The sequence below is a fragment of the Silurus aristotelis genome (assembly GCF_946808225.1).
Source record: "Silurus aristotelis genome assembly, chromosome: 18".
NCBI classification, from domain to species: Eukaryota; Metazoa; Chordata; class Actinopteri; order Siluriformes; family Siluridae; genus Silurus; species Silurus aristotelis.
In genome coordinates, this window is record NC_139591.1 from 22,491,627 (window position 1) to 22,503,695 (window position 12,069).

The 12,069-nt window shown below is 40.3% G+C and overlaps 2 protein-coding genes across 3 annotated transcripts in view; one reads left to right on the forward strand and one right to left on the reverse strand.

The window, feature by feature from the left end:
• The window catches only part of adra1ab (adrenoceptor alpha 1Ab), a 445,038-nt gene extending 437,964 nt beyond the window's left edge, over window positions 1-7,074 (reverse strand). The window contains exons 1-3 of one of the 2 annotated variants that reach the window (XR_014537868.1): window positions 6,733-7,074; window positions 5,161-6,355; window positions 3,555-4,267 (exon numbers count right to left, since the gene is read on the reverse strand). Coding sequence is in view for 1 of the 2 variants with exons in the window: in XM_083568798.1 (XP_083424924.1) it covers window positions 3,888-4,267; window positions 5,161-6,079 (1,299 nt within the window). In the remaining variant the exon portion in view is untranslated. Of the gene's footprint in view, window positions 1-3,095; window positions 4,268-5,160; window positions 6,356-6,732 lie in introns of those variants that run through there. The other variant, XM_083568798.1, reaches the window with a different exon arrangement.
• Window positions 7,075-10,164: 3,090 nt separating this feature from the next.
• tmem230a (transmembrane protein 230a) overlaps window positions 10,165-12,069 on the forward strand; it is a 12,525-nt gene continuing 10,620 nt past the window's right edge. The window contains exons 1-2 of the mRNA XM_083568872.1: window positions 10,165-10,322; window positions 10,811-10,915. Of these exons, the coding sequence (XP_083424998.1) occupies window positions 10,814-10,915 (102 nt within the window). The 5' untranslated portion in view covers window positions 10,165-10,322; window positions 10,811-10,813. The remainder of the gene's footprint in view (window positions 10,323-10,810; window positions 10,916-12,069) is intronic.

Consider the following 12,069-nt stretch of genomic DNA (forward strand, 5'->3'; position numbering starts at 1 on the left):
GAATCATGAGGTCAAAGGAACTGCCTGAAGAGCTCAGAGACAGAATTGTGGCAAGGCACAGATCTGGCCAAGGTTACAAAAAGATTTCTGCTGCACTTAAGGTTCCTAAGAGCACAGTGGCCTCCATAATCCTCAAATGGAAGACGTTTGGGACGACCAGAACCATTCCTAGAGCTGGCCGTCCGGCCAAACTGAGCTATCGGGGGAGAAGAGCCTTGGTGAGCGAGGTAAAGAAGAACCCAAAGATCACTGTGGCTGAGCTCCAGAGATGCAGTCAGGAGATGGGAGAAAGTTGTAGAAAGTCAACCATTACTGCAGCCCTCCACCAGTCGGGGCTTTATGGCAGAGTGGCCCGACGGAAGCCTCTCCTCAGTGTAAGACACATGAAAGCCCGCATGGAGTTTGCTAAAAAACACCTGAAGGACTCCAAGATGGTGAGAAATAAGATTCTCTGGTCTGATGAGACCAAAATAGAACTTTTTGGCCTTAATTCTAAGCGGTATGTGTGGAGAAAACCAGGCACTGCTCATCACCTGTCCAATACAGTCCCAACAGTGAAGCATGGTGGTGGCAGCATCATGTTGTGGGGGTGTTTTTCAGCTGCAGGGACAGGACGACTGGTTGAAAACGAGGGAAAGATGAATGCGGCCAAGTACAGGGATATCCTGGACAAAACCTTCTCCAGAGTGCTCTGGACCTCAGCCTGGGCCGAAGGTTTACCTTCCAACAAGACAATGACCCTAAGCACACAGCTAAAATAACGAAGGAGTGGCTTCACAACAACTCCGTGACTGTTCTTGAATGGCCCAGCCAGAGCCCTGACTTAAACCCAATTGAGCATCTCTGGAGAGACCTAAAAATGGCTGTCCACCAACGTTTACCATCCAACCTGACAGAACTGGAGAGGATCTGCAAGGAGGAATGGCAGAGGATCCCCAAATCCAGGTGTGAAAGACTTGTTGCATCTTTCCCAAAAAGACTCCTGGCTGTATTAGATCAAAAGGGGGCTTCTACTAAATACTGAGCAAAGGGTCTGAATACTTAGGACCATGTGATATTTCAGTTTTTCTTTTTTAATAAATCTGCAACAATGTCAACAATTCTGTGTTTTTCTGTCAATATGGGGAGCTGTGTGTACATTCATGAGGAAGAAGAATGAACCTAAATGATTTTAGCAAATGGCTGCAATATAACAAAGAGTGAAAAATTTAAGGGGGTCTGAATACTTTCCGTACCCACTGTATATATATATATATATACAGTGAGGAAAATAAGTATTTGAACACCCTGCTATTTTGCAAGTTCTCCCACTTAGAAATCATGGAGGGGTCTGAAATTGTCATCGTAGGTGCATGTCCACTGTGAGAGACATAATCTAAAAAAAAAAAAAAATCCAGAAATCACAATGTATGATTTTTTAACTATTTATTTGTATGATGCAGCTGCAAATAAGTATTTGAACACCTGAGAAAGTCAATGTTAATATTTGGTACAGTAGCCTTTGTTTGCAATTACAGAGGTCAAACGTTTCCTGTAGTTTTTCACCAGGTTTGCACACACTGCAGGAGGGATTTTGGCCCACTCCTCCACACTGATCTTCTCTAGATCAGTCAGGTTTCTGGCCTGTCGCTGAGAAACACGGAGTTTGAGCTCCCTCCAAAGATTCTCTATTGGGTTTAGGTCTGGAGACTGGCTAGGCCACGCCAGAACCTTGATATGCTTCTAACAGAGCCACTCCTTGGTTATCCTGGCTGTGTGCTTCGGGTTATTGTCATGTTGGAAGACCCAGCCTCGACCCATCTTCAATGCTCTAACTGAGGAAAGAAGGTTACCATGTGCAGAAAAACACCCCCAAAGCATGATGCTACCACCCCCATGCTTCACAGTAGGGATGGTGTTCTTGGGATGGTACTCATCATTCCAAACACGTTTAGTGGAATTATGACCCAAAAGTTCTATTTTGGTCTCATCTGACCACATGACTTTCTCCCATGACTCCTCTGGATCATCCAAATGGTCATTGGCAAACTTAAGACGTGCCTGGACATGTGCTGGTTTAAGCAGGGGAACCTTCCGTGCCATGCATGATTTCAAACCATGACGTCTTAGTGTATTACCAACAGTAACCTTGGAAACGGTGGTCCCAGCTCTTTTCAGGTCATTGACCAGCTCCTCCCGTGTAGTTCTGGGCTGATTTCTCACCTTCCTTAGGATCATTGAGACCCCACGAGGTGAGATCTTGCATGGAGCCCCAGTCCGAGGGAGATTGACAGTCATGTTTAGCTTCTTCCATTTTCTAATGATTGCTCCAACAGTGGACCTTTTTTCACCAAGCTGCTTGGCAGTTTCGCCGTAGCCCTTTCCAGCCTTGTGGAGGTGTACAATTTTGTCTCTAGTGTCTTTGGACAGCTCTTTGGTCTTGGCCATGTTAGTAGTTGGATTCTTACTGATTGTATGGGGTGGACAGGTGTCTTTATGCAGCTAACGACCTCAAACAGGTTCATCTAATTAAGGATAATAAATGTAGTGGAGGTGGACATTTTAAAGGCAGACTAACAGGTCTTTGAGGGTCAGAATTTTAGCTGATAGACAGGTGTTCAAATACTTATTTGCAGCTGTATCATACAAATAAATAGTTTAAAAATCATACATTGTGATTTCTGGATTTTTTTTTTAGATTATGTCTCTCACAGTGGACATGCACCTACGATGACAATTTTAGACCCCTCCATGATTTCTAAGTGGGAGAACTTGCAAAATAGCAGGGTGTTCAAATACTTATTTTCCTCACTGTATATATATATATATATATATATATATATATATATATATATATATATATATATATATATATATATATGGTATAGTGTTTCAGAGAGATTGAAGCACTATACCATAAGGGATAATGTTTATTCATTTTTACTACCAAATGGTTTCTAAAATACGTACACACAATTATCAAACATCTCAAAGTGAATGTCTGAGCATAAACAATCAAAACAGTTACAAAATGGTTTTTGAGAGACACGTGGATGTTCCTTTTGTTTCTATGCAACAAATGCGGTCTGAAGATTTACTCTGAACAAACAAATCTATAAATGTCCAGATGTTCCACTTTATTTTCATTGAAAAATCTTGCCTTAGTATGAAGAACAGCTTTACACACTTAGCATCTGGACACTTCTACAAACGTTCAGCTGAAACACTTTGCTGTGTCTCTTGTAAAACTCGCCAAAGATGTTCTTCACTAGATGGCGATGTTCGTGTTCATCCCAGAGCAGTTCAATAGGATTTGGGTGCGTCGACTGGGCAGGTGTTTTCATGATAGATATCACTTCAGACGACTGTTTGCTCTCTAAGAATTTACTACAGAACTCAGACGTGTGCTTCGGCTCATCGTCTCGTCGTACGGTGAAGTCGCTTCCGAAGAGCCGCAGTCCAGACGGAACTGCATGGTGCTGAAGTATGGAATGGGAGCCATGTTGGTTCAGGATTCCTTTCATTTTCCGGAACCTTCTCTGCTCCAAAACAACTCCAAACCACTAAGCTTCCACCTCCATGTGTGAGTGTGGGGGTAAGGGAGTCTGATCACATCTTCTCTCCTGTTCTCCATCTCACACAAGTTCTTCTGTTAGAGACAAAAATGTCATATTTGTACTCCAAAGAATTTCATTCACTGTCCAATCTTTGTGTTTTACAGAGTTAAGAAACAAAAGGAATATGCATATCTCTAAAACACATAAAGGTCTTGGTGTTTCCACAGTCACTGTTGCACTCGAAAATGTAGTGAAATCTCACTAGTGGACTCAGGAGTTTAGAATCTGCTGAATATATAATCTTTTATGATACTATTTTTTTTTTTTTGTATAGATCACGTCCTTGACGTCTCACACAGCCTGTCCTGTCAATCCTTTCATGTCCACAAAGGCATGACGAGTCTCAGTGTTGGCAGTTTTGACTCTGGCGCTGAAGCAGCAGACCTTCAGGAGACCTTTATTCACCTGATTTCCCCCTGTGGGTGTAAACTGTGGGGCAGAATGAGTGACAGGACAAGAGGGCAGGGTGGGATGGTAAGAGATTTGGGTCTGAGGGGTGGCACTGGTGGTTTTGAGAAGGCAGTGGCTTTTAAGAACGTTCTGGAAGGCTTTTTTGAACTCCTGACTGAAGCAAGTGTAGATAATAGGGTTTAGGCAGCTGTTGAAGTATCCAAGCCAGAAAGTGATCTTAAATACGGTGTCGGAGGGTCTGAGGTCTGGAAAGATGGAGCCTACATAGAGAAAAAAACATAAATTGACTATATTAATAATATAATTAGTATTGGGACACTTGTCTTTTCCAGCCATAGGTGGTTCTTACTCAAACTTCCACCACAAAGCACTGTTCCAGAATGACACCATGAAGATATGCATTAAATGGTTTGGAGTGGAAGATCTCCTCTCTATAGCCTATTGAACACCACAGGCCTCTTTTCATCATCTACAACAGCACCTGACTTTACTAACACCCTTGTTGCTGAATGAATCTCCACAAATCTCCACAAGCTCCACACTTCAACATCTAGTGTGTGAACACCTGGCCATATGATTGCTATGTGCTTTTTGAACATCCTATTCCAAATGTATTTCCCATTTGCTGTGATAATAAGTCAGGTCCTGAAGTAGGTGAGGTCCAATCATCCCAGAGGTGTTCAATAGGGTTAAGAGCTCTATAGTAGGAGATCTTCCACTCCAACCCATGTAAAGCAAATCTTCATGGAGCTGGATTTGTGCACAGGGGCATTGTTATGTTGGAACAGGTTTGGGTCTCCTAGTTCAAGTAAATGGAAAATGTCATGCTCCTGCATCCAGAGACGTCCGATACAATTGTGTACCTTTCAGTTTGGGGAAGAACCAGAAAATTATCACAATTATTTTTTCCATATAGTTTATATGGCTTCATGTGGATATGTGGATATAGATTTGTTTTTATTATCAAATCAATGCAATCAAAAAAGTAAATTTATTTGTATTAATTTAACTTGTGATTTGTGCCTTGAAAGTTATTCATACCATTGTTTAATTCTTAGCTCAATCGGAGCTGAGAATTGAACAATGATATACATCTTGTCTATAATCTGAGTAACTAGTTAACATCATTTCAATTGGCAGAACATGTACTCACTGATGGGCAGCACGAGAAAGAACGGAAGCCAGCAAAGGACGAAGCAGCCCACCACTATTCCCAGGGTCTTTTCCGCTTTCATCTCCCTGGAGAACGTGAGCAGCTTCACCAGGGCACCATAGGTGCAACATTTCCTACTTCCCTCATCTTCAGTTCTGCTCTCAGCATGGCATCTCTGAGCATTGCCACGGTGGATCCTGAACCCCGCGCCGTCCTTTACATCACTGTGCCATTGCCCTTCGTGGAGACTTCTTGCTTTGCTTCGTGCCACTATGTAGACTTTACAGTACATGACCAATATTACAGTCAGGGGAATGTAGAATGAGCAGGCGGCCGAGAAAATGGTGTATCCCGGGTCTTCGTTGACGTTACACACAGATTCATCGTCAGGCATTGGCTTTCGCCAGCCAAACAGTGGACCGACGGAAATGCCAACCGACGCCACCCAGACACCCACCATGGCACCAATAGCACGCCCACTTGTGACTAGGCTTGGGTATCGTAGTGGGTAGCTTACAGCCAGCCAGCGGTCTACGGAGATAGCACAAAGGTTAAAAATGGATGCGGTGCAGCACATGACATCGAGTGATGCCCAAACACCACACAGAACTCGGCCCAACACCCAGCGTCCGAGCGCCTCGGATGAAGCCGACAAAGGCACCACCGCGCAACTCAGCAGCAGATCAGCAACAGCTAAGTTGGCCATGAAGTAGTGCGTGACCGACCGGAGCTGACGATGGCACGCTACAGACATGATGACCAGCACATTCCCCGTTACTCCAAACACAACAAAAAGCATGAAGACCACCACCATGGTTACTACTTTGGGGATGTTTACATCATATACTGATGCCTGGGTGCAGTTCAGGCAGCTGTCAAGGTTTAACACTGCAGTGAGGTTTTCTTTAGCAGACATCATAGCACATCTCCTGTGAAGTGGCTCTTGTGTTTATTGATCAATTCTACTTCAGGTGGTACATACAGTGTTGATATCATAGTCATCCATGTTTTAAATCCATCAGCTTGGGTTCTGGATTCATTCTGGTCAGAATCGTCTTCTTGCCATCTTCACCTCGTCTTCCAGTGGAGGTCAAAGAACAACTACATCTAAACACTAAACTTAGTCTGAAAGTTCCACTGACTGTCATTGTGTTTCTTCAGTCTGTTGTGCATTCTTGAAAACACTTGCAGCATCCTGTGAACAGAGAGGAAGAAGCCGGGCTGATATAGCAAACACCTGATCTATCTCATGTCATATGAATTCATGCTTGATCTTGTAAATGCAGTTATTTGGAATGTTTGACAACTAACATTTGTTGTTATTCTGAATTTCTAAATGTTATTGTACAAGTTTGTATGCATATTGATTTGTATATTGTGCAAAAATATTCACAAAGTATACCTATGCTTTCACAAATCAAGACATGAAATTCCAGCAAAATAATTCAGACGTGCATCAATCTCACAAAAATCCACCAATCAGGGAATCACAGCATAATAAACAACTGCATTTCAAATATAAAAAAAAATAGTACAGACAAATTGTTCTTAAATATTCATATAAAAACTCACCTTTTTAGAAGTCGTGTCTCCGAGAGCTCGGATGAAATAAATAACGGACCGAAGGACATGCGAGTGAAAACACCCGACTCGAAGAGGCATCTTTATGCAAGTTACATGCTTTACAGCCACTACAAGATGACGGTATGAGCCCTTTATGCCCCTCCTTTATGCCACTTTTTTGTGCACTCAGGATGGGCTGGTGCATTGGGCAGGGGCCAAGCTCATGCTATTCAGCTCAGTTCATCAAAATGTATGCAATGTCCAAATGTATTTTGCTCGAATTAAATAGATGGATGCATTCACTCTTTTCCTTTGTATGCTGCTGAATCTGTACACTCACTAATTTGTTCTATTTCTACAAATTTTCCCAGAAAGCAGTATTTTGTGGTTACAGGATTTTATGTATATGAAGATCAGATTCTGATAATGAAAGGAAACAAGAGAATTGGCATGAGCACAGGTTATAAAATGCTCTCAGAATCCTGCTGGATTGCCATCCATGATGCCCCTTGTGCTTTTAGAATTTGTAGGTAATTGGGAGAAAACTATCCAGAGCCCTGAAAGCGAAATGTTCGTGTCTCTTGGTAGGTTAAATGCGATAAATTTAATAAATGTCAACATTTTTCTATAGGGCTACTTGTCCTGGGTAAATATCATCAGCTTTCCCCAATCCTCTTAACTCTCAGAGACTCGCAGACACACTCGGAGACACTCAAAGAGACTCAGAAACTTGAGACATGCTCAGAATTTTAATATCGCTTTGGATTTCGACCAACATTACAAAAAAGGATGAGGCCAAGCAAGGGGTCCAATTATTGTCAGTTGTAATGTTCTTTAAGCCTTTACACACACACACACACACACACACACACACACACACACACACACACACACACACATATATACATATACATACATATATATATATATATACACCACAAAAATCTCCTTATTAAAATGTTGATTCGATGCTCTCGAATGGACGCCTCTTCCGGTAATGTATGCTAATTTATTCCCAGGAGGTTTTGTTTGTGTTGGATTATTCACAGGAGAGAACAGGAAAATGGCTCTCTGTTAGGAAATTGCTCAGACTAATTGTCACTTCAGTTGTCTGGAAGCTGGAACTCGACGATAAGCTGCACTCATATCCGAAATACGTTGTTGTCTAGGAATTAATTAAACTACATCAAGAGCATTCACGTGTGAAATTCTCCTGCGGGGGTATGGACAATTTGAGGCCCATTTGTTTACAGATTTGTGTACAAAAAAAGCTTGGGAGGATCTGACTATATACATTATAGTGACCTGTTTCAGTGCATTAGTACCTTGTGGTATCAGATTGGAGAGACAAGAAAATGTACAAACCTTTTGAAGACAGCGAAGAGCAACGCTGGCATGAGGAAACCACTCACCTGTCATTGATGGTCAAACATTTTACGTGACAGATTAATAAAAGCGGCAGGCAGCAGTTCTGAAGGTGTTTGTAGATTACATGTATTAAAGGAAATACTTAAATGTGAAGCCTGGTGAGTTCAGTTCAGTTAAATTTTATTTGTGAACAGGTTTTAACAATGGACATTGTCCCAAAGCAGCTTTACAGAGATATAGAGGTTATAAGCTAAAAATGTATATGTTTGTGACTATAAGTTTATACCTTATGAGCGAAATAAGCACCATGAAACAGGTAAAAGAGGAGCCCAACTCCCATCCTCAACACTGAATGTCTATTCATTACACTTCCATCATTGTTAAGGTTCTGTTCTGTAATGGCCGCTTAAATGCAGAAATGTTTATGCAGATTGCAGTCTTAAACCATCTTCATAGTTCTTGAGTTGCTCAGTAACTTCATGCATCTTTAGGCTGTTTAGTTCTCAAACATCTGGGAGAGTTTAGTGGTTATAGCATTTGACTTTGGCTCTGAAGGTCGTGAGTTTAAATCCCACCAATTTGCAACTTCTGGGTCCCTGAGCAAGGCCCTTAACCCCATAGCTGCTCAGTTGTGTGAATGTGATTATTGTAAGTCACTCTGGATAAGAGCATCTGTCAAATGCCATAAACGTAAATATCTGCCGATCCTGATACTCATTCATTTTCCATAAGAGTAAAACACCAATATGTATATTTCAGGTTATTTTAGACAATATAATACATTTAATGTCAGGCTTCTGGATCATGAGCTTCTCCAAGTGGCTTCTGCACCTCGATAATTCAGATAAACATAAAGACACGTGCTGTTAAATTTAATCTTGCGGCCCCAGTGTATGCCCATAGACTTGCATTGACTTGTAATAAAATCTGACCTTTCCAATATGGCGGGCGCGTTCACGTGCAGTATTGGCTAGCGATCCTGTCCAATATGGCGGGAACCGTTATCCTGACTGAGCTGAATTCTCAAGTTAGGGGTCGGGGTCAGCTCAAAGTGGGTGGGACTTGAGCTCAAAGTGGGTGGGACTTGAGCTCAAAGTGGGTGGAGCAGATTCTGCATTTAATGACTTATACAATAAACTGATGCTGAGATGTTTTGGGGGTTAAAACTATTCAGGTGAAATCAGTATAATATAATTTAATCAACATGAAATAAACAACTGATAACGTAGGAAACAGCAGACACTTGTATACAATATATAAAAATAATGTACTAAAGCATTCACAATTTGATCAAAGCAACAAGAAATGTTTTTATGATGAGCACAAATTACTAAATGATGTGGAGGAACAAGTAGTTTTGAGAATTATATTTCTGATAAGAGAAGCGCTCCAATGCAAAAAAAACTGTAAAGTCCTTATCGGGTGTAAATAGAATTATAGACTGTTATGTCATGAAGTGGATTCCTTTAGTTCCAAATGTGAGTCGAAGATAGAAATCAGTCCTACGTTCAGTACTTAATGTTCTTACATTTCTTGCTGAAAACCCCACAGTTTCCCCATATTCACACACCAAGTCCTCTGAAATCGATGAAGACGACGACGTTTTTCTAAAATCACATTAAGATGATGTTCCAAGGTCATTTTGATTAACCTGTTTGATCTTCTAGCTATCTTGCCCCATATTTTGACATGTTCCTTTGGCAGCATAATAATTTTAATTCCTGTGTCATTACTTAAAATCATAATTTTTCGGATTTCTTTTGCGTGCATCCATGAAGAAATAAGAAAATGTCTTGTTTTTTTTCTAGTTTGGTTCTGGAGTATTAATAACAACGGTCCTTTATAGTTTTTCAAATTCTCTTTCTGAAATAAAAATAAAATATAATGACTAGAAAGACGCCACCAGCGTCTTCCCATAGACTTCTATTGACTTGGTGTGAAATGTGGACCTTTCCAATATGGCGGAAGCGTTGACGTGTCGTAGCAGTTAATAAGCCTGTCCAATATGGCGGATTTTTTTTTTTTGTATACATTTGTTGAGCCGGACGCGAACGAAAAGGAAACACCGCCTCCCTTGTGACGTCACGTGACATAGCGTCAGAAACCCGGAAGTAAACAATCTAAACAATTTAGAGAGTTGATTCTGTAACAGCTCTGTTATTCTATTAATTATATTTATTTTCTGTGGAGGGAAAAAAAGGAAACCTGATTCCTGCTACATTTCAGACAACGTTAGTGACGCTATTATTTATTTTTTATTGCTTTAAAATAATTATCGAGTCACAACTTTCTTAATATTTCAATTGAATTAGCTTCAAATAGAATAATGTTTATTTCATTTATATTTGTGTCTTTCGATATTTCATCATTATGTTATTGTAACTTTTATCGCTTTCAGGGTTTGATCTCCATATTTGATCACATTTATCTTCTTTGTGTGTGTTTTTTTTTTTTTACAGAATTATTATTATTATTATTATTATTATTATTATTATTATTATTATTATTTATAAGATTGTTTCCTCTACAGTATGTGTTACTAGTATTTTATATTTATGTATATTTTGTATTTTATATTCTATTGTCTACGTTTAAAATCGTGTTGTACTGTATGCAAAGAAATCTGTATTAATTTTAAATATTATTATTATTATTATTATTATTATTATTATTATTATTATTATTAAGTTAATTTTGTTTTACTCCATGTTGTGATCAGGTCATGATGCCCGCTCTGAGCAGTTCAGACGGTGGAGGAATCTCAAACAATAAAGTGAAATATTCCAGATTAGCAGACAGTGATGAAGGTTACATCGACCTGCAGGTGAGGGGGAATAACTTTTAATTCTAATAAATAATCTTACATCCATTTTCCCTGAACTGTGTCGGACAAAGAAAACCAGTTTTTACATCACAGTCCAAAGATGTTTCGAATAAAACATAAACTGGAACTACTTTTTCCAAAACATCTGCACATGGATACACAATCTTCAGGCGTTGTGTGAAGCAACCCGGATCTACTTCTACAGCGAAGTCAAATTCTACAGGCGTGACTTTCATTCTCTCACTCCATCCTCTCATTCTATCATTCTTCTGTTCTCTATTACTGATCCCTCCATCCTCTATCATTCTTCTGTTCTCTATTACTGATCCCTCCATCCTCTATCATTCTTCTGTTCTCTATTACTGATCCCTCCATCCTCTATCATTCTTCTGTTCTCTATTACCGATCCCTCCATCCTCTATCATTCTTCTGTTCTCTACTACCGATCCCTCCATCCTTTATCATTCTTCTGTTCTCTACTACCGATCCCTCCATCCTCTATCATTCTTCTGTTCTCTACTACCGATCCCTCCATCCTTTATCATTCTTCTGTTCTCTACTATCGATCCCTCCATCCTTTATCATTCTTCTGTTCTCTACTACCGATCCCTCCATCCTCTATCATTCTTCTGTTCTCTACTACTGATCCCTCCATCCTCTATCATTCTTCTGTTCTCTACTACTGATCCCTCCATCCTCTATCATTCTTCTGTTCTCTACTACCGATCCCTCCATCCTATATCATTCTTCTGTTCTCTACTACCGATCCCTCCATCCTATATCATTCTTCTGTTCTCTACTACTGATCCCTCCATCCTCTATCATTCTTCTGTTCTCTACTACTGATCCCTCCATCCTCTATCATTCTTCTGTTCTCTACTACTGATCCCTCCATCCTCTATCATTCTTCTGTTCTCTACTACTGATCCCTCCATCCTCTATCATTCTTCTGTTCTCTACTACTGATCCCTCCATCCTATATCATTCTTCTGTTCTCTACTACTGATCCCTCCATCCTCTATCATTCTTCTGTTCTCTATTACCGATCCCTCCATCCTCTATCATTCTTCTGTTCTCTACTACTGATCCCTCCATCCTCTATCATTCTTCTGTTCTCTACTACTGATCCCTCCATCCTCTATCATTCCTCTGTT